At 47.0% G+C, this 23,132-nt stretch overlaps 1 protein-coding gene across 1 annotated transcript in view; it reads right to left on the bottom strand.

Annotated features, from left to right (window-relative positions):
- SUV39H2 (SUV39H2 histone lysine methyltransferase) overlaps positions 1-23,132 on the bottom strand; it is a 383,220-nt gene that overhangs the window by 185,279 nt on the left and 174,809 nt on the right. The window contains exon 3 of the mRNA XM_086938536.1: positions 1,762-2,433. Coding sequence (XP_086794662.1) covers positions 1,762-2,433 — 672 coding nt within the window. The remainder of the gene's footprint in view (positions 1-1,761; positions 2,434-23,132) is intronic.

Here is a 23,132-nt window from a genome sequence, read left to right as displayed (position 1 = left end):
GAGGCTGTCACATACGGAATTCTGTAAGTTAGCATGCAAAGTTCAGGAGCGCACTCTTGCAGTGAACAGAGACACAAGAATCCTGCATCTTACACCCGTGCACCCGCTCCCCTCCCGGCAAAGTGCTCCAGCGCCCTCAACCATTCACTGCCAATTCTCCAGACAACGCTCGCCCTTAGCCTACTGCCAGTCACGGCTGGCATGACGGGTGGGTGGGGGGTAGGCGGTGTTTAATTAAAATAAAATAAAACTTACCTTCCCCTGGGACCCGTGCCGCCTAAGCTCCTGGCCGGGTCCTGACTCCCGCGTTTTCCTGCGGTTCTCCTGAACAGGAAGCAGCCACCCACAGGCAGCCTCCCTCCCCTCCCCTAAGCCAACCACAATACTGCAATGGCAGCGTTGTGATTGGTGCGGACAGCGCCCAGCCGGGCGCCTAAGGGGAGGCCGTTTTCTCTATTCTGTATTCAGCAGCCTTCATAGAGAAAAGGGAGAGTGCCCATGACTAGTTTGGTCAGCCTCTAGAGGACCGACCAAACAGTCTGGGCCCACAGCATTGGGATAGCCACGCCTAACCTGCTTTACAGCAGACCTGCCCGCCCACAAACAGGCAATTCTGCTTTATTGCAGTGTAAAAAGCAGAAACATACAATGGTAGTTTTACCATTTTATGTTTCTCCTTCTCGCACTGCGAGAAAGCAGTGAGGTCACGCCCCTCTGCCCTAATTGAGGAGCCGCCCCTGAAGTGAGGGGCAAGAGTCTGAGCATGTGCTTTATAAAAGGATGTGGTCAGTCCGTTGAGTCCAGGCGCTTTATCCCCAGGCAAACTCTGAATGACCTGCACTTTATGTCTGCGAAGACAGAAAAACACCATGTCTCGCTTTGCGTGGATTATTCAACCTGCGAGTGTTCCAGTACAAGCACCAAGTAGTAGCTGCTGGTGTAAGGGGGGGGTGGGGGGGGGGGGGGGCAAGGAATATGCATTGATGAAGCGTGTTTCTTGTGTGGTTACCATTATGCCGCGACACAGCAACAACAAGAGAAATACAATTCAACATCAACCTACCACCCACTTCCAAACATCCAACTAGCTGAGGAACAATCTCCCACCATCCACCCATCGCAACTGTCTGTGAACACACAATGATAAATCGGGGTCACCAGTGGGCCAAGCGAACAGCCGAGTTAATACGAAACTGAGTGGCCGAGGAAAGAGTAGGAAAGCAAAGAGGGTTTAAATGGCACTCTTTGAAAGGTAAGTTACAGTTGCAGGATGCGATAGTCTTCTAGGGTAAAAAAAACACAGAGTTCGTGCAAATGTATTCAAATTAAGCCAAAACACAGTGGATAGGTAGGTGAGAACATTTTTAAATGGCCTTATTTAATGCTTTTGACACACAAATGTCTACATCATAACCAACTGCATAATCTATGTGACATAAGATTCAATTACTCAACCACAGTAGCCATGTTCAGATCCACCATAGACTCACACTGTGTGTAGGAGCTGGATGCTTCAGGGAACCACCTTCCACATCTCCAGTCTTAGGCTGCAAAAGCAAACTCTAAAGCATCAATGGGATTTTCTAAGAGTGCAGACAAGTCCTTCAACCAAAGTAAACTAGAACGTGTACCAATGGCAGTACAATATGTTTTTTAATGGATTTTTTACCAGACGTAACTCTGGAAAATATTTAAGAATAGATCTGTGCAAACATGTATTAATCAAAAATATTGGCTAATTGCTTTTGTCCATGTCCATACCTCTCCAACGTATTCCATCACAAAGCTATGCTGTTTAATATTTTGAAGGGTTTTCACACCCCAGCCACGGCCATTGTTAGTCCTAAATATGCAAAGGGAGTAGGGCGATCCTTTTTGAACAACTCTGTTAGGACAATCCAGGTCACATTTACAGGCTGAGTTGCACTCGAAGATGGGGAAACCGGGCTGAATTTTGAGCAGCCGATGTTCATTGTAAGGAAAAAGAACTCCGGCTGCAGCTGGGCAGCATGAGTCAGAAAAGCAATTCGAGCAATCACAGCCAACCAGCACTTCAGTATCTAAATTAATTTTGTAGGAAGCCTTATACTCTTCAATATAGTGGAAGTCCAAAGGGGGACCTTCAAGATCCACATTATTTTCAACGAAAATCATACTGTTCTGTTTCTTTTTGCTGTTTAGTTCTTTTTCCCACCTACGAAGAGCTTTTCTTTGCTTAGCTTTCTTAATGACAAATTCTGCAGCAGCTGGCTTTAGGGTTCTGACACTGTTTTTTGTTACGAATGCCTTTCTTTGCTTCATTGTTTTTACGAACGTTTTCAAATCATTTCGAAACGCTTTAAGCAATAGTGGACATTTCAGGTTTTTCCTAGGCTCCCACGTGTTCGTAGATATTGGCCATCCTCTCCACTTTACAAAGTAGAAGTTGTGTCCCTTAAAAGAAGGAAAACATGTTTTAGCAAATCATACATTACAGAAATATGCAAGTAATCGCAAACCCAAAGTATGGAATTATTCCTTGCCAGCGATCAACACGATTTTAGAGGCATACAAAAAGCAGCTAGTTATACGTTTTAAAATATATATAGATACATTTTTCAGTGGGTAACTAGTGACTACACAAATGTTGAATCCATTATCACTTCAACGCCCTTCCTTAGCACAATCTTTAGAGTGTGAGAAATAATGTGTGCCCAGGAGACAAAGAACTCAATTCTTCCCATAAAATTCCATCAGTTACAGTTACTCCTCTCTGTTGTTAACCTCCTTTTTAGGTTTGAAAAGTTTGATTAATTTACAATTATTTCAGCGTTAAGTCTGCTATTCTTATTGGATAGGGCATGATGTAGTTGCCTTCTTTTTCACAGTTTGAGAATCTTGTGGTATTTTTACAATTTCTATACCACGAGGACTTGCTGTCAATTGTGCGTCGTTTTCTTCACGTTCCCATGCCTCATATATGTAAAGGCTGGTCTCTGGCTTCTGTCTAATACAAAATGGTGCCTAGAAATGTGGCTTACTCTATGTGTAGGTTTATCACTTTTACTCGCTGAGCTCTCTCAAGTTGTGGGAAGGATGAGAAGGCAGGAGTCTGTGCCAGTCCTGCCAAGTATCACGCCTCAGACGTGACACTAACGCATTTCAGTATGGTGCTCCGCATCACCGAACTGAAATACTTTGTCATACATAATGTATTGTGGCAGTCTCATGTGTACATGATGGCTGCAAACGTAATGTAATGATGATACTTGTAAAGCGCACTGTTACCCCATCTCGGGGTGTCCTGGCGCTGAAGACTGCTGGGGAACCCGTCCTGGCTTTCCCTGTGAGATGGTCCCTTCTGGGTATCTCCAAGGTGAAACCAGGCATCCCCGGCATCTGTGGGGGGCCGTTGTAGAGATGAGGCAAGCTTAATGCCCAGAGTTGCCGAGTGTGATCCCTGGTTAGAGTAGGCACTGAGGCGAGAATTATCGAGTCCGTTGACCCAGGTCCACGACCCTGCCGCGTCGGGAATTGAACCCTGGTCCCGGGCCGTTCTCTGCTTCCGAGTCTGCCGCCTCTAACCAGTGAGCCACACCACTCCACAACGTGAGTGTGGCAGCTGGCTGCAGGCACTGCCTGTGGTCTGCCTATGCCAGCGCGCTGCTTTTATGGTCTTAAGGTAAATGTAAATTGTAAATTGATACTTGTATAGCGCACTACTCACCCGCAAGGGTCTCAAGGCGCTTGTACGAATACCGCTGTGGAACCCATCCTGGCTTTCCCTGTGAGGCGTCCACTCCTGGGCACCCCCAAGGTGGAGGCCAGGCATCCTTAGCGTTGTGGAAATTAAGCAAGCTATTGCCAAGAGTTGCAGAGTGAGACTCCATGATTGGAATAGGCACTGAGGCGAGAACGATCAGGTCCGTGGAATTTTTGAGCCCAAGACCCGCCGAGGCAGGGAATTGAACCCTGGTCCCGGGCTAGACCTCTGCATCAGGGTTTGCCGCTCCAACCATTGAGCCACACTTCTCCACTGCTAAGCCGTGCGCCCGCGAATGATACATTGTAGCAGAGAGCCTGCCAGACCCAGGCTCTCTGCTACAATGCATCATTCGCGGGCGCACGGCTCTGTGTCAGCCTGCCTGACGTCACGTCCGTTGCCCAATGAATAGCTAGGGCTCTGCGGGGTATGTAACATCCAGCTGGCTCCGAGAGCCGGGAGTTTATTGTTCAGGAACTTGAAGGCGCCAAGACGGCTTATGGGGGAGGCAGCGCTGTTGCTCGCACTATGGCCCGGCCACACTGTGCTGTAGGCCATTATAATCAAGGCCGCCGCAGCATTCACTTAATTTGCATCTCTGGAGACGTGACCAAGGGACCAAACACTCTTTGAGAATGTTGGGGATTTTGCTATTCCAGTCAAAACGGACTTCCTGTAGTTAACAGTATGTGTCATCTTCCACTGTGCCCATGTGCTAGGAGTCCAAATGCAAGCATGGAAAAAGGGCCCTCTATTAATATGCTGAGTAGTAAATAATATATATAACTGGGGTGCAGTGGGCACCCCACAGCCCTGGGCACTGGTGCCTCGCTACCTGTTGGAGTAGTAAGAGCCCAAAACCAGATTCCTTGGTCCTTATGTACTTGCTGGATGCTAGGCTATGTTTTTTTAACGTGACATGCACTTTTCTCCCTCTCTCTTCCCAAAGCAAACCTACCTCTAAGTTGGACACCAACACTCAGTTATGGGAGCCAGAGATACCTTATGTAAATTAGACATTCCCTAAAATGATGACTTAAAGAACTAACCGTTCCTGAATGAACGTGATCATGCTTGTAAGATTGTTAAAAGTGACTGCGCTGGTTCTTCAAGTAGACCTCCATCACATTGCCATTATGGATAGATCAAGGCCACAAAATACGAAGGCAGAATGAAAAGCCAGTTTGTATGTACCAGAACAGTGAGCAGGGTTACTGTGGTGATATATGTTAATGTTATATGTTGTAATGGTTGTATTGTATTGTTCTACTCTGAGTCGCATGGGGTCACTCGACTCACAGCCTTGTAATGCTTTCTCTGCATTCTCGAGCGTTGCAGACCGGATGTTAAGGTTTCCCCAGTAACGCCATTCCTGGTGTTGGATGCCGAGCAGCTGGACGGCTCCAGTCGTGATTGTAGGATTTACCTGAATAAACCTACAGAAAACTTCTCCTGCCTCCAGTGTGTCATTCAACAACTTGGCGACGAGGGTGGGATCTTCTCCGCACCCATCGCCAGATTCTGCTGTTGGATTTACTTTCTCATCATTGTTATGTGTTTTCCTTGGCCCTGAGGAAGGTTACAGTCACCGAAACGTACGTTGGCCCAGCATCCACAAATTTGGATTTAGTTTGGTCAAATCTACACAGACCCATTTCTAAACTGGTAGAACCACTTCATCCAGGCTCTCTCTGCAATCTACCTAGTACACCTTTTGGGTCTCTCTGTCTTATTGTGTCTAGTTTGTTTCCCAATGTTTGTTAGGAATGTTTTTTAATAACTATTATGGTATGTATGGTATGCAAGTCTGTATGTGAGAATGTATTGTTAGGGGCACTTTTTCTGAAGTCAAATTGATTCATTTTTGTATTTTTCTTATTTACACTAATTGTTTTTTTGCATTATGGTGAATCTCTGTATAATATGTAAACTGACAAAATGAAATATGCCGATGCACAAAAAACTTTTTTTAAAACGATATAAAGTATATATAAAAAAACAAATAAAAATATGTTTTGATAATACTTTCAAATGTTAGCTTTCCTCTTTGACATCCTCTTCTGTATAAAAATTGTTTAGATTTACTCTCGGTTAAAAAGCAATATAGGTCATTATTAGAGGTATTTCGCATATGTTGTTTGCTTTTGTCTCCACCCTCTGGACCTAAAATCATTTGGGAGAACTCTCTTTTTCTGCCGGTGCCCAGCTCCCCCACCTTCCTCACCTCGCTCCGTACTGAACAGTGTCTCCTCAGGCCTCGGTAGCAGCTCGCAAAAGTGAAAGCGTGGGGGAGGGTGAGAAGAGACGCGCGTGTTCACAGCCCATGTCTCTAAAAGTGCACAGTCACAGCCATTGTCTCCAATGTGTTATGTTATGTTATTTGCATTTATAGAGCGCGCAATTACCCTTGGGTGTCCTGGCTCTAAGTACTGGTTACCTGACCCAGCTGAGAGAAAATCTTATTGCGAGAAGAGCCATGACTCCAGGCCCTTCCTAAATGACAAAAGATCCGGGACAGTCTTAAGAAAGAAGGGCAACTCATTCCAAGCTCTCGAGGCGCAAACAGTGAAGCTCCTGCCCCCCAAATTAACTTTTTTTGACATAGGAACTTGCACTCGTTTAGCACGGGTAGATCATAATGCTCTGCACGGAACATAGCAGCTGAACTTTTGCTTAAGAAACTCTGGACCAATGCCATTAATGGCTTTAAAAACAATACAGAGTGCTTTAAAGCAGGCCCTTTGTTTTATCAGAAGCCAATGTAATTTCTCAAGTTCTCCTCTCACAGAGAGAAATGTGGGTGTTCCGGACAGTAGCCTGGCCGCTGCGTTTTGTACTAATTGAAGCCTATACATATGTTTTTGTATGTTCAGATATAGGCTTTTACAGTAGTCCAAACGCAATGTTACAAGGGCCATGACTACTGTCTTGAGATTGCTCCGAGTCAGGAAAATCTTCATTTTCCTTATGATTCTGAGAATCATAAAACAAGCTGAGGTCACCATGCTTACTTGATCACCCATGGTGAGTTTGTTGTCTACTAATATGTTTGCAAGCTTGTGCACCTCTCCAGTCCCACTTCGCTAAGCTACCCGGCAACAATAAGTCTCACTTACGCAATCAGCGCATGGCGCTGCATCGGTAGGCGAGACCTGAAAAGGGAGACTTGGTTCTCATTAAAAAACCCTAAAATGGTTCCTAAAGGTTGTTCCAAGTTTGCTACACCGGTCTTGGTTCTACAAGTAAGTAAAGGTTCAGCTCTTTTGGAAAATAAGGGTTGGTGGAACAGGAGAGCTCGACAAGGTACTTTCTTCTCGGGCAGATGTTATTGGTAAACATACTGAGACTGAACATTGTGACTGGTTTGATTTGCATCAGGTCCAAGAGTCCACTCCCAATACTGCTCCAGAGGCGGTTCTTGTTCAACCTGTCCAACCTCTTGTTACCGATTCAAATGATTTGGGTGAAGCTTCTTGCAAAAACAATTCACGTCCTAAGCAAATTCCTTACAAGTTGAAGGATAATGTTTTGCTGTAACCTTCTTACCATGTTGTATTTCATTTTAATTGTTATGCTTTATTTCAATTTTATTTTCTCATCACATATGTTTTTCCTGTATTTTTCTTTCTGCTTGAGAGGAGGAGGGTGTTGTAATGGTTGTATTGTACTATTTTACTCTGTGAGTCGCGTGGTGTCACACGACTCACAGCCGCCTTTTAATTCATTCTTGAGCGTTGCTGCCGGGCTGTTGAGGTTTCCCCAGTAATGCCATTCCTGGTGTTGGATTCATGGGTCAACAGTCTAGCTCGAACTGCCAAGTAATGTCTTCCCTGGACCGGAAACAAGCATCCTGGGACTGGTTTTGGGTTAATACCCCTCATCAGCCAGGCTTGCTTAAATCAGTGGCAAAGTGGGCAAGGGACCCAGGTCTGGGCAGACACTGCGAACTTAGGCCGAACAAAGCAAACACAAGGAGATGATGGACGGAACGCTGAAACTAAACAGCCACTCACCCCCAGTCACGGATCTGGGTTGAATCCACCTCCCGTAGAGAACACCCCAGACATTGCCTGTCTTCAGTTGAAGTGATAACATTAAGCCTTTGGGGCATTTGGTAGCTGGTGTGCAGATAACTGATTTGTATGTCTTTAAACCTAGTGTTCCTTGAGACTCTGTGTGGTTACTCCAACAGTTACCCCTTCTTTGTCCCTCAGTTCTCTGTCCAGCACACCCTCCCAGTAAGTCTTTTATCGCGTCAGGCTAGCCATCAACATTGATTGCAAAGATCTGTACAGCCAGGATATCAACTAGCAACCCCCCCCCCCCTTCTAACGTAGGCAACACTTGTAGAGTTTCATAAGGCTGCGGCTCAGTGTGGTGTTCCGTTCACAGAGTACCCAGTGAATGCAACAGGGCGGCAAACACCATAAATTGTGAGTCCCATAGGCCATCCTCTCTTTTTTTCTTTTTCTTTTACAGAGTTTTATATTGCGAAACTTGACTCGGTATAGGGTATCAGAGTGCTTTAAACAGCACCAGTTGCGTTACATGAGGACACACATTCATTTTTGTTAGGCACAGGGAGATGAAGTGATTTGCCCAGAATCACAGGATGTTCAGCGTTCCTGCCGAGACTTGAACCCTGTTCCCTAGATTCGAGGTCAACGGCCCTAGCCGTTAAGACAACTCCTCTCCCCATGCACTTACACTCCCAAAACATCCAAGTAGAATGACAAAAACTCGACGCCTGGATCAAAGCCTCTGCCCATGACACAAATTGCCTAGCCATGAAATACCCACCCTGCGTGTTGGGAATGCCCAAAAGCACCAATGCATATAGCGGGTAATGTGCAGTCCTGCTAGTGACTATTCCAGCATCGCAAAAGTGTACAGAAAGTGATGGATGGAATGCCTGAATTCATCTCAGCCACTGGTAATTTCTCTTGCTGAATTCCAAACCATTGTTATTCTGCACACCATGCCACCTCAACTTGGAACCTGCCCTATGCAAATCGGTCTTGACCCTGATCCAAAGGACACATTGCAACCTGAACTGCCAGGCCAGGTCCTCCCTGAACTGGAATAAATGCAACCAAAGACAGGTTTCGCCCGTGTTAGGAATCATCAATCAGGTATAACTTGATGCCAGGGACATAGGGTGCACGAGACCCCCGTTTGGACATACCTGTCCCACTAAGGGCGACACTAAATATACAAAAAGGTGATGAATGGAATGTTTGAATTAATCTCAGCCACTGGTAATTACCTGGGGCCACATCCCAATTCATTGATATTTAGCACACCATGCCACCTTACCTTGGACCCTGCCATATGCAAATAGTCTTGACCTTGCTCCGATGGGAGCAGTCCAGCACAAACTGTCAGGCCAGTGGTTGAGATTAATTCAAGCCCTCCAGTGCCCTTTCCTTGTTTCGGAATAGGTACAATGAGCGCTTCCTTGGTAGTAGCAGGCAGGACTCCTCTACTTCCTTTCTGCATAACTCATCTAAGCACGAACAATCTCTGATGCATACTTTTGGTAAAAATCATCAGGTCTGGGATTTTGTTCCTTGCCTGTGTCTTAATGTCCGTTTGTATCTCCACTGCAATTATCAGCCCACCCAGTATTTCCCGGTCAGTATCCTATATACTAGGTAGTGTTGTCCTGTCCAGGAAAACCTCAACCTCCCCCTCTGTGGTCCAATCGTATTCATAAAGGTCCTTGTGAAATCAGGTAAATTCCTCATGAATGGCAAGCTGTGTATGTACTTCTAGCCCTATGCAAGTTCTAATACTAGTGATGGGTACAGTCTTGCTCTCAGAGGCTTATTAACCAAGAAAGCAGTCTGTCCACCCCACAAGCCTTGACATGATTCGGTGTGATGTAGCAGCGATGTGCCAGGACGTACAGGGACTCCTTTACCACTGCATACTTCTTCCTCTCTTCCCAAAGGGCTCTTCTAGTGTGTGGGGTAGTGGGCAAATCTTCCATCCTATGGATGTATTAGGGATAAAATTGGGGTGATGAACGTTGGAACGCGTTCTTCTCTCTGCTGGACTCGCAGAGGCAGCCAGAACTCAACAATCTCCAGAAACCATCAAACGAGCACCGTACCAGAGACACCAGTGCTTATTTGATGACCTCAAGGGAAGGGGTTTTAGGAGCACACAAACTAAAACAAGAAATTAAAATAAAAAGGCAAAATGAAGAAGGAAACAACTGGTGCACGTTCGTGCTGGTGGAGAATGCAAACGCTGGGTCACAGAACCACCTGGAAGAAATGCGCTGACCCAGACTCTGGAAGCCAAGAGGAGGCCAGCTACTGTTTACAGAAATACACCTGGAACCTTGTAACAACTCAAACGGCATTCATGCATGCACTTCTATACTGAATTTGACTGTGCCTTAGAGTCAGGTACAATCTCAGGAAACACGCACACCGTGATGAATAATAAATAAAACACTCACACACACACACACACACTTGTGATAAATAGGATATAATCCTCATGACAAACTTGACAAGATTACCATAAACAATAGTTCCATAAAAGGTTTGGGAGCATTACCAAGACCTGTGCCAATAGGAAACTAAGGCAAATTAAGAGAAGGCGCAATTCAAATAAAATAATAAAATAACATAGGTTGCTCGGCTTAACAACTGAATTCTAAATCGAACAGACTGAGCTGAGTGATCATGATCTTGCATGCAATGAGACAAAGTTTTCGCTGGGCACCTAAGAAACAAGGGGGGTGTCTTTCAGAGTAAATAAACTCCAACAATGCTAGTATCCCTTCTTCAGACCGAGGAAATCAAAAGAAACTGTAAAAACAAAGGCTTAAATAAGGAAATGCAGATCAAGGAATTAACTGATGATGGCAGGTCTCGCCGCAGATAGGAACCGCCAATCGGAGCCTTCAGGAACGAGGCGAAGAGCCGCTAGACCACTCTAGGGAAAGGTTCTCAATGAGAAGCATCTGGCGGTGCTAAGGCAGGGTTTAAATACCCGCGTGTTCAAGCAAGATGGCCCCTGCAGATCTCAGAGTGAGGCCCAATGGGCTGTCCATGCTGCGTGGCAGCAGCGCGCCTGTCCAGCCACTAAGGGCCACTAAGGGCCTGCCTTGTTCACCAGAGTGTGCAGCCGCAGCTGCACAGGGCAGCAGTGTTCCTCCTGCATGTGCGGACTTTGTGCTGCCTGAAAGGAAACAGACAAGGAAAATACAGCACACACGGACATACCACAGCACACCACATGCTAACAGTTGAGGGCTATACCGAGGGAGGAGTGACGTGATGATACATACATTGTGTGCTGGTGTGGCACCGGGTAGAAGCCCAAGCAGACTTCTTATTAAGCCTATATGTCACATGAGGAGGGCCCTCCTGCCTGAGAACTCCCAGAGTAGTGAGTTTGCTTTCTAACGTTTTCTTAATCCCGACTGCTTGACTCAGTCAGTAACCAAGGACCACCACCTTGAAAGTCTCCCATTCAGTACTAACATCAGCAGCTGTATGGCGGATGACCTCAAAGTACTCCCAAATACAATCCCCCCCCACAGGTCCGTGAACAGAAAATCTTGCAGAAACTGCACTAGTAATTTCCATATTGGGATTGGAATAGCAAATGCACCCCATCTCTATGTTACCAGCTGTGGTTATGGTCTAAGAATGTACAGCACAGGTACTCCACGTTCATAACAGCGCCCAAAAGCCCATGGAGTGGCTTATCCAATTGCATGTGCAAATCATAAACCAGAGAATAGAATTAAGGTGTGGATCATAATGTTTATTATAATTTCGCTTTTTGTGCTAGGGAACTACATTTCTAATAAAACAATGCAGTTTCCTGTGGCTTAAGGAATTGCAGATTGTTCTTCGATACTGAGCTTGTTAGGATCCTCATGTTATCAGCAACACTGTGCAGCCTGTGCTGAATGGTGTTTAGAGAAATAGATCCTTATCACATCATGGGCCCGACAGAAATTATTCAAATCCCCTATGTTTTGAACATATCCTTAGATGACATAATTTCTGGCTCCTTTGCAAATTCATAGGACATAAATGCTGTTAAACAACTGATGTCAGATTCACAATCCTATGCTCATTTAATGATGAAGAGTCTTACTAAAATGAAGAAACTCACCAGCAGCAGTTTTATTTTCATAGTTATATGCATTTCTAGTTATGGACACAATTACGAGTCAAACAGCCCTCAAGAACTATAAAAATATACAAAGTGGGATCATTGTCGGACGCCTTATTATACAATACAATTGACAGGTCCGACCCATCTGCTTTTTATTCTTTCCAAGAACCAGAAGATCCTGATCACCATTCACAGGTCCCTTTAATCTGCAGAGTTTATTGATTCACTGGATATACACAGTTATACAAGCTGGAAACAAGACATAAATGAAAAATATATCCGGTACAGAATCTCAGTTTAGAGCATGTACGGTTCCCAGAGAGTTGTTTTTAAATAAAAAATTCAGCATACTATATGCATGGACCTTGCAGCAACTAGTGACTGAAGACCCGATCCATTGCAAAAATAAATTCAACAGAATTATCAGATTGGCAATAGAGGGGAAACATAACACAGAATGGTTTAATACAGTTTTTGGCAAGATGGCAGCCGCATGAGCGGCCGGAGCAGCTGTCATCCCCTATCTTGCCTGATGCCAACGTGGATTAAGAGGGTTATGCCAATTAAGTGGTAAGGCAGAACACAACGAACGGCCCAGATGTGGATGTGTTTAGTTCTCTTTTGTTGGGAGGCCCAGGAGTCCATGCGTGGAAGCTCCATTAGCTGGGGAAGCGCTGCATAGTTCAGCCGAACAGGACGGGTGTGGTGTGTGAGGGCTGCAAGTATAGTGTTTCAGCAAGGCAGGCAGTAGAGGAGCCTGCTCTTGATTCCTGCATGCCAACTGCAAACAATGGCACCTAAGGCTGCACAGGTCGCCAAAGCCTGTGTAGGGGATTCTGCTTTCAACTCCAAGAGTGATGCTCTCAGGAAGCTACCAGATGGTAATGGAAACCCAAGCACAATTGAAAGAAAGTTCAGCAGTTAAAAAATGGCAGTAGCACTTTCGGAGTTAAAAAAAAAAACACACCCAACAACCATGGCGGAGCTCAAGGCCACTAGAAAGGATGCTTTCCCCAAGAATATGCAGCAACAACATCCCACATGGACACAGGGATCAACTGGAGAGGAAGCCCGGACCATGGAAGTGTAGTGAGGGCTGGGTCTTGTTGCGCACATTGCTATGTTAGCATAGGCTTATTAGAAAGTTTAATCGCCATTTTACCTTATGCTGCTTTTGCACACAACACTACATATAACTGTTGTTGAAAGTTAGGCTGCGTAATTTACTTCACATGAGAAAGGCTTGTTTTCTGCATCCCTAGACTTACATCGCGACCCTAGTCTGTACAGTGAGTGCTAAAGCCTCCAAGGTTTCATAACAAGGTAGCTGTTGTTCGAGCTGATCGGCTCATGTTTTAGACATAACATACATGCAGCTGCAAGCTAACGGAGATTCTGGTGCCTTCAATATTGCACTTTAGGCATGATTTCAGGCACTTGGAAGAATTCAGTTTCCAGAGAGAAAGAGCTTTTGCAGATCCCGATGTGATTCACTCCTGCTGATCTTAGAGGTATGAGGTCCCCCACACAAGCCTAAGAGACCTTCTATATTTTATAAAACATAGTTCCTAGCTAGGGAGGGTGAAATACTAGGCGCTATAAGACCTGTTTTCACAATCATTGTAATATGATTTCTCCTTTTGTGTTTTACGGAATTGTAACAATGCTGATCATATTATTTCTAATCGTATGTCTCCTTATGTTAGCAAAGATACTGCATCTTAGAGCACGTCGGTAAAATAAATATTTTAACCTTTCCCGAGTCTCTTTTTTACTCCTGTTGTGAACTGGTATGAGAGTGTAACGAAAGAGTGTTCTTGCTTCCCACCATTCCTGAGTATAACCTAAGCTGCATGTTCTGGGTTGTCAAATCATTGGTTGCTTTGCTATAGGACGAAGAGCTAATGGGACACTGATGCTAATCGTTTAGGGTTTCTAGGTACTGAGGTGAGTTTTTTGGTCCACCACAATTCACCGAGGTCCTGTGTCTCTGTGCACAGTTCTGTGTAGGAGCAGAATCCCTGCAACAGATGTATCCCAGCATATACAGCTCGAGACTTTGCATCAGGGAGTTGAGTCTAGAGGAATCAGTATTGTGAGAACTCCGAGTACTGAGGGGAGCTCTAATACTGGTGGGGAATGCATGACTGAAGGGGATGATGGGGCAGTGCCGGGGGAGAAACCTAAGAAAGCCATATCAATGGAATTAAGATTAGTAACGTGCAACCAAAGAAGCCTAAAGAATTTATTGAACCCTATGAGATCAGTAACTGGAGTTGACCCAGGTGGGCTTAATAATGCTGGTGATATGGTAGATGCAGATATAGGGGAATTTTTATGTTCCCTCTCTGATCACTTAGATGGATTTGACAATGAATTGGAGTCGCTTGGAGACTTCTCAGGTAGGAGCGACTCGCAAGACTCACATGAGAGGTCACTCAGCAATGAAAGCTCACCTCTAGATAAAGAGGAGACCTCAGCCCCATAGGTGCTCAACAGTTAAAACTCTCGACAGTGAAAAAGAGAATACTTTGTGATGAGCAGAGGGGTTACACAGATACTAAGAGTTTAGGAGGAAGCAATTTAACTGGGAAGGATCCAGAGGGATCAAGGCATCCAGATACTCCAACACTGGACATAATCTATCAGAGTATTATGGCTCACAGGGAGGAGATGCGCTCGGAGAGTCGGAGAGCCTCGACAGCAAACAGTAAGATTCAGGCAGCTATAAGAAAGGTGGGAAGAACCTGCTCTGAATACACAGAGCTTATGGCAGAAATGGAAACAAGGGTAGTGATTCTGGAGAGTGAAGCAGTTAAAAGCAAGAAAGCAACAGAACCCCTACAAAGCCAGATGACGAACACTCAGTGGAAACTTGAAGACCTGAAGAACAGGTTGAAAATAAATTATCTCAGAGTACTGGGTTTGCCTGAAGGGTCTGAGGAGGCGGATCCACAAAAGAATATTATTGATTTATTTAAAGGGGCTTTCCTTGAACTAGCTACCTGGATTTGGGAGAATGAAATTCAGAGAGCTCACAGGTTCCCCTTTAAGCAGCAGCCTCATCATTCACAGGAAGGGGGTAAACCAAGAACCATTTTGGTGTTCTTTGGCAACATAGGGGCCAAATGTAGGTAAATTAGATTTACCGATTTTTAATTACCGAATTTTACCGATTCGGTAATTAAAAATCGGTAAATCTAAAGTGTGGATATGTAGGTATATCCAGATGTTCAAATACCAAATCTTTACCAATCGGTATTTACCGATTCTGTAAATACAGAATCGGTAATGCCCATTCATTCCTATGGGCTTCAAAGCCCATAGGAATGAATGGGCATTACCGATTCGGTATTTACAGAATCGGTAAATACCGATTCACACAAGGGTGCAGGGGGTGTCATTTTGACACCCTCTGGCACCCCCAAAACAGGCACGGGTGCCATGTGGCAGGCATACCTGCCCTAAGGGCAGGTCTGCCTGTCACATGGCATAGGTGTGCATGCACACATGTGCATGCACACCGGAATCGGTATTTTACCATCAAATAGGATTTGATGGTAAAATACCGATTCGTTAAGGCTTCTGGGACTCTGAAGAGTCCCACCTACATCGGAGAATTACCGAATCGGTAAAAATACCGATTCGGTATTTTACAGAATCGGTAATTTTACCGAATCGGTAAAATCACCGATTCTGTAAAATTGAGCCCCTACATACCATTTCAGGTATACCGGTCGGTAACGGCCGAAAATAATGATTTTCGGCCGTTACCGACCGACCTACATCGGGCCCTTAGTTTTTTCGACAAGCAATATTTTAAGTTGCACGCCCAGACCAGAAACGCACTTTTAATCATTGCTCCTTTTCATAAGGCCTGACTTTTGCCATATTACAGTGGAACGAAGATGGCGGCCGAGACCCACGAACCAGCTTTTTCAGAATAAGGGAGGTCAGGCATTCTTACGGAGTATAGCTGCCCCAAAGGTTATAATACAGGACAGAACCTCTTACTTCATGTGGGAAATAAAGGCTAATGAATATCTTGAGACCCTTACATGAATGTGGGGGAAAGGTGTTCTGATGAGAGCAATTATCTAAAAAGTAGAGAATCATGTTACTCATGTAAAATAAGGTTCCATGGTTTGGTGATTTTTCTTTTGCACAAGTATGAATTTGTTAGATGGTTACCTAGTTTAGTGTTTCTGGGATTTTCTGTGTTTGATAGGATTAATCAGTGCTTAACTATTGGATAGGTATGGGGTGGGGAGGGGCAGGGGGGACAGCGCTGTTTATCTATGAACCAGGACGGTCCAATTGCCGCTTTTGGGTGGTGGGGTTGGGGGGTGTGGGGCAAAGAGGGAGGTGGAGGGAGGTGGGGTTAGGTGGGAGGGGAGAACGAGCACTATTTCAGAGGCCAACAGGCTAAAAAAACTTACTCAGCTGTGTATTGTTCTGTTGCTTAGTAAAATGTATTTTCTGTGGGGGCAGGGAAGATAGAACGGTGGCAGAACTTTATCAAATAAGATGGCAGTTACAGAATACCAAGTCTGGTAGGGCAATGTGGGGGGCAGTTAAGGTTGTATTATGCTTTAGGTAAGGCTTTGATGGACAGGAATTTAGGAATGCATTATGGAGGATAACAAGCTGTCTGTCGCCACACTTTACATCTGCGGTTTAAATGAGAGAGCGAAGAGACACAGGGTGGCATTAGCATTCAGGATGTGGAAGTTCGATATTATCTGCCTTCAGTAGACCCACATTCCTTGGTGTAAGAGGAGTGTCTTTTCTGACCTTGGACTAGACCTTCTGGGTTATACATCCAGAGGTGTTGCTATACTTGCCAGAGGATCAAGCTGCACAATACTCCGAAACTATCTGGTATCTGGTTGACTTTCTTTCTTCCCGAGGCATTGAACCTTTCATCACCTACCTGTTAACCAGCGGGACCCACAGTCTACCTCATTCCCCCACGCCATCGACCCAGCCGTGCCGGTACAGTGCCCTCTGGGAGTTGAAGTCCAGCATGGTAACGGACTCAAACAGGATGTGTCGACCACATTAGGGGGAGGAGCGTCAGGTGCTGGAATAATGTATTAAGCAGGAAGGAACATTTGTGAACAGGACATGCTGCAGTGCTGGGCGCTGAAGAAGGCTACTGATGCCGAAATGCATTCGCCGCCATTGCTGAATTGAGGAATAAACGTGCTGTCTGACCTGCAATCCCCTTGGCCTCCGCGTTCTTCTTTGAGGGATGTTTGTGTTATATATTCTGTGCCTGCCAGAGACACAGTACGGAAGGCTCCACTGCACCAAGAGTGTCGGAGATTTAACTGGCACCCAGCTGCTTGGAGCTACAAGACTGTATCGAGGGATCGATATTCTCCGAAGACCGCCAGAGGACCTGGATCTACGTTGGGGAGAGCGAGGTATTCTACCTCGGTGGGGCGTCCAGTCGGCATTGACTGCCCTGACCCAGCAGCTTGCCTTGGTACACTGGCTGCAGCGGCTATAAGGGGACTCAGGACAGCGGCCGTTGACTTTCTTTCTTCCCGAGGCATTGAACCTTTCATCACCTACCTGTTAACCAGCGGGACCCACAGTCTACCTCATTCCCCCACACCATCGACCCAGCCGTGCCGGTACAGTGCCCTCTGGGAGTTGAAGTCCAGCATGGTAACGGACTCAAACAGGATGTGTCGACCACATTAGGGGGAGGAGCGTCAGGTGCTGGAATAATGTATTAAGCAGGAAGGAACATTTGTGAACAGGACATGCTGCAGTGCTGGGCGCTGAAGAAGACTACTGATGCCGAAATGCATTCGCCGCCATTGCCGAATTGAGGAATAAACGTGCTGTCTGACCTGCAATCCCCTTGGCCTCCGCGTTCTTCTTTGAGGGATGTTTGTGTTATATATATATATATAGGATTAGTGGAGGGCAGTTAACACTGTGCTAAATTTATGAAGCAAATATGGATAAGGCCAACACTCTGGACTTTTTTAATATCAAACTCACAAAAACAGCTAGAGGTGGATAACAGATTGGACTCCTCTCAGGCATATACGGGAAACCTATGCTGTTTAAGGCACTCAGCCGATTGGCTTGATATGTAGGGGAAATGCATGGCTCCGGACCTAGGATATACATTTTTCTCATGGCGCATAATAAACTAGTTAGATTGAATTCTTTTTTACGTCTAAGGCGCTTAAAAATCAAACTACAATTAAAAGACTTCCTAGGGTGTTGTCTGATCACAACACTAGGATTATAAGGGTTCCAATGGATTGAGTTTGCAAACCATGAACAAAAGGGACTTTTGATAGGAAATGTGTATGCTATGAGGAATATCTAGAGCATATGCAACAATGGATGGTTTAATTTTTGGAGATTAATAGGGGCTCAACTAGAGAAACAGCAGTTTGGGAAACATTAAAAGCTGGTATCCGGGGGCGTGGCCAAGGCGACTATCATGGCAGACGTGGCTTGAGTGAGCTCCGTCCCGCCACTTCACTATCCTGTATTTATCCTCCGTCACCACTACCCTGGGAGGCCCAAAACCGGCGAATTTAGCAGTCGGACATCGCCGCGGTGCCTCAGCGATCACCTGGAGACGAGCTGGACTGCTGGGCGGCAACTCGGGCCCCCGGAGCCGTGCGGCCTACTGCCCCGAGTAAAGCCGGGACCCTCGATTAGCGGTGGCGGACCGGAAGTGCGACATAGCCGGCGCGCTGCGAGAGCTGCGGCCGGTCCCCGATTGTTGTGACCCTGGAAGCCGTGGGAGCGGTGGAACACAGAGACCCGTTGAGTAGGCTGGCGGGTTGGCTGGCGGGTGCTCCGCTCTGAAGCGCCGGCCTAGTGAGGAGTTGAATCGGCAGCTGGACGGGCCCCCAGGAGGCTGCGGCGGACTGGCGGCGGCCGACGCTTTGTGTGGCGGCAAACACGCCCCTGCTGGCGCTGTACATTTCCCCCCCCCCTCCTTCGGTAACGCCCGGGCAGCGGATCCTGGTGCTGTCTGGGGGGGGTGAGACTTCTGGACTGGGGCGCACTGTCAGACGCTTCCCCCGTGGTGTGCTGGGACCCCTCCTTGTCTGGCTTTGGGACTCTAGTGGGCCAGGGCAGGCCCTTTTGTGCAGCAGTGACCACAAGCAGCAGCGGTCAGCAACACAACTGCTGCGGAGAGTCGATCCCACGGGGGTCTCCGTCCTGCGGCCTGTCCATGCTTGTGTGCTGGTGGGCCCCTTGGAGTGTGCCCTGTGAAGTGATTTGCCTGAGCCCTGGCAGTGGCCCGTCTACTGGTTTCCGGGGTGAGGAGAGACCCCGTGGAGGTGCAGCTAGAGCGCAGGAGTGCGGCATCTTAGGTGGCAGCGCGACTCGACCTGGGGGAAGGTCACCTGCACCCCGATAGTACTTTTGGTTGCGCCCCGGACCTGCTCACTGTGTCTACCTAAAACTATGACTAGAGGCGGCAACAGCGGACACACCTCGAAGCAGGGCACTATCGATAAATTTACGGGGCCGCCCGGGGGTGCCGGTGCAGCTGGGGGTCCACCGGCGTCCGTCCCTGATAATGCCGCCCTCCTGGCGGCGATCACACAGTCCCGGGACATGCTGGACGCGAAAATTGGGGCGGTCGGAGCAGATGTTACTCTACTGCGCCAGGACCTGCGCAACGCTGTGGCCCGCATAACCGAAGCCGAAACGAGGATTACTGGAGTGGAGGATGACGTCGCTACTCTTAAGAAGAAGGTGGCAAATCTGGAGGGCGCCCAGAGGGGCTTAGCCCTGCGGGCAGAGGATGCAGAGGGGCGGGCCCGGAGGAACAACCTACGTTTTGTGGGATTTCCAGAGGATTGTGAAAAGGGCGACATGGAAGCCTTCCTGACCACTTGGCTGGAAAGTTGGATTCCTCCGGAGTCCCTATCTCAATGCTTTATTATCGAGAGGGCACATCGGGCGCTGACCCAGAAGCCGCCGGTTGGGGAACGACCTAGACCTGTGATAGCCAAACTCCTCAACTATCACGACTGTGACACGATCCTGCGACAGGCCCGGGCGAAGAAACCTCTGCTGTTTGACAATCATAAAATCCTGATTTTTCCAGACTACACTAAATTGGTGCAAATGCAGCACCAATCCTTCACTGAGGCCAAGGCGAAACTGCGGGGCCTGAAAATTCAATATGCATTGCTCTATCCGGCCCGACTGAGGGTGGTGTTCCAGTCCAAGACTTTATTCTTTAACACCCCGGAGGAGGTCTTTGCCTGGACGGACGAGACGGTCCGTATTAGGGTGCACACACCCCCGGGTCGTGATTCGGACTCCTCCACTACTGGGCCCCCTCGGACCCCGTGACGGTCACGCAGCAGAAGCAACTGGAGGTCCCGCTCAAAGAAGAACTCTTCTACGGAGAATGGGGCGGCCAAAACTACCGGGGCCCCGGACTCTCAAGATCCAGCCTCTTAGATGTCGCAGTGATTGATAGTTGCTCACTCAGGATTCAGGGAGGTTGATTTGCTTCTCCCAGACTTGGTCAGCCATGGTGGACTGCATCATAAGAATTCACCTATACAAGTAACTTTGTGGTTTTGGGACCTGGGTGGGGGGACGGCATAGGGATGGCGGACTTGACCCCTCTGTTGAGTTTAGTTTGTTAGTGGGTTAAGGGTAGCTATGGGGATCCATTGGTGGGGTGGGCGGTCTGTCTCATGTTGGGGGCAGAAGTCAGGCTACACCGCGACAGATGGTAAAATACCGTCACTCCGCATTTTTTACTCTGCATTTGTTTACTCCTCATTCCATGATAACGCAGGTACCTTTACTCCGCATTTTTTTACAACGCATGCCTTTATATATTATATGCTTTTATCACGCATGCTTTTACAACGAAAATCGTTGTAAAAGCATGATTGGTAAAAGTATATGTTTTAAGGTAAGTTGTAAGGTATATTGTTTTCGTGTGGGGTTTTGGAGTACATGTTTTTTGGGTTCAGGGGTATTTTAAGGGTGGGTTTGGGTTATGGGGTGCAGGGGTGGTTAAGGGGTACAGGGGTATTTTTAGGGTTCAGGGGTTGTTTTGGGTTTTGGGGTACAGGGGTATTTTTAGGGTTCAGGTCTGGTTTTGGGGTACAGGGGTATTTTTAGGGTTCAGGGGTTGTTTTGGGTTTTGGGGTATAGGGGTATTTTTAGGGTTCAGGGGTTGTTTTGGGTTTTGAGGTACAGGGGTATTTTTAGGGTTCAGGGGTTGTTTTGGGTTTTGGGGTACAGGGGTATTTTTAGGGTTCAGGGGTTGTTTTGGGTTTTGAGGTACAGGGGTATTTTTAGGGTTCAGGGGTTGTTTTGGGTTTTGGGGTACAGGGGTATTTTTAGGGTTCAGGGGTAGGTTTGGGTTTTGAGGTACAGGGGTATTTTTAGGGTTCAGGGGTATGTTTGGGTTTTGGGGTACAGGGGTATTTTTAGGGTTCAGGGGTATGTTTGGGTTTTGGGGTACAGGGGTATTTTTAGGGTTCAGGGGTATGTTTGGGTTTTGGGGTACAGGGGTATGTTTGTGTTTTGGGGTACTGGGGTATTTTAGGGTTCAGGGGTTGTTTTGGGTTTTGGGGTATTTTTAGGGTTCAGGGGTTGTTTTGGGTTTTGGGGTACAGGGGTATTTTTAGGGTTCAGGGGTTATTTTGGGCTTTGGGGTGCAGGGGTATTTTTAGGGTTCAGGGGTACGTTTGGGTTTTGGGGTACAGGGGTATTTTATGGGATCAGGGGTAGGTTTGGGTTTTGGGGTACAGGGGTATTTTTAGGGTTCAGGGGTATGTTTGTGTTTTGGGGTACAGGGGTATTTTTAGGGTTCAGGGGTTGTTTTGGGTTTTGGGGTACAGGGGTATTTTTAGGGTTCAGGGGTTGTTTTGGGTTTTGGGGTACAAGGGTATTTTTAAGGGTTCAGGGGTAGGTTTGGTTTTGGGGTACAGGGGTATTTTTAGGGATCAGGGGTAGGTTTGGTTTTTGGGGTACAGGGGTATTTTTAGGGTTCAGGGGTATGTTTGGGTTTTGGGGTACAGGGGTATTTTTAGGGTTCAGGGGTTGTTTTGGGTTTTGAGGTGTATAGGGTATTTTTAGGGTTCAGGGGTAGGTTTGGGTTTTGGGGTGTATAGGGTAATTATTAATTTTAAAAAATTAAATATTGCTTCCGGCTTGCATCTACGGGCGGGATGAATGTAGATACCAATATATAATAAGAAATATAAAGAAAAAATCAAATGTGAAATATCGCAGAGTCAATAAAAGGGACTTCTGCGCTTAAAAAGTAAAAGTGTTATTTATGGTGTCAGAGGTATTTTTGTATTTGAAATAGTGTTATAGATTCCAGCCTCTGAGGTCCTAAATTGAATCAATCCCCCCTATATAGCAAAACCACCTCCAACTGGGGCCGCATTACAAGGCCGCTATGGAGGCGGCGAGGGAGGAGGGCCTTCTGCCGGCGGACTGGAGGCATGCTGAAATTGTAGTATTTTGCAAACCCGGCCGACCACCGGACCGTCACGAGTTCTATAGGCCAATTTCTCTTCTAAACACCGAGGCCAAAATCCTTGCAAAGGCGCTTGCGAATCGCCTTCTCCCTTACATATCGGACTTGGTCCACCCGGATCAAGCCGGATTCATGCCCTGCCGAGCGACGCGGCATAACATTCGACGCGCCCACGTGGCGGTGGAGGCGATGAATAAGACCGGAGACCGATCGGCACTTTTACTGGCAGATATTGACAGGGCCTTTGATTCTTTGAGTTGGACCTACTTATTCGCCCTCCTTCTGCGCCTCAATCTGGGTCCTCACTTTATGTCCTATGTCCGACTGCTGTATACCGGTCTGACGGCCTCGGTGAGGGTGGCGGGGGAAGTATCGGCGGTCTTCCCGATAGGACGAGGCACTCAGCAGGGGTGCCCCCTCTCGCCTTATTTATTCGCTCTAGCCATGGAGCCGCTGGCTGCATGGGTTCGGATTGATGCACAGCTGAAAGGCTTTGAGTGGCAGGCGGGACCGTCGGACAGGATCGCATTATATGCGGACGATGTCCTATTCTTCCTCACGGATGTGAATCGGTCCGGGCCGCGGGTTCTGGACATTATGAAAATCTTCAGCGAAGTCTCGGGCCTCTGCCTGAAACTACAGAAATCCACTCTTTGGATCTTGGGAGACCACTTTGAGGTCGGGCCGTGGGCCTCGCCACTGCAAAGAGCGATCGGGGGTCTTAAA

Source organism: Lissotriton vulgaris, chromosome 1_1 (assembly GCF_964263255.1).
Source record: "Lissotriton vulgaris chromosome 1_1, aLisVul1.2, whole genome shotgun sequence".
Taxonomy (NCBI): domain Eukaryota; kingdom Metazoa; phylum Chordata; class Amphibia; order Caudata; family Salamandridae; genus Lissotriton; species Lissotriton vulgaris.
The sequence above is the reverse complement of the archived record's forward strand: the minus strand, read 5'-3'. Positions and strand labels throughout refer to the sequence as shown.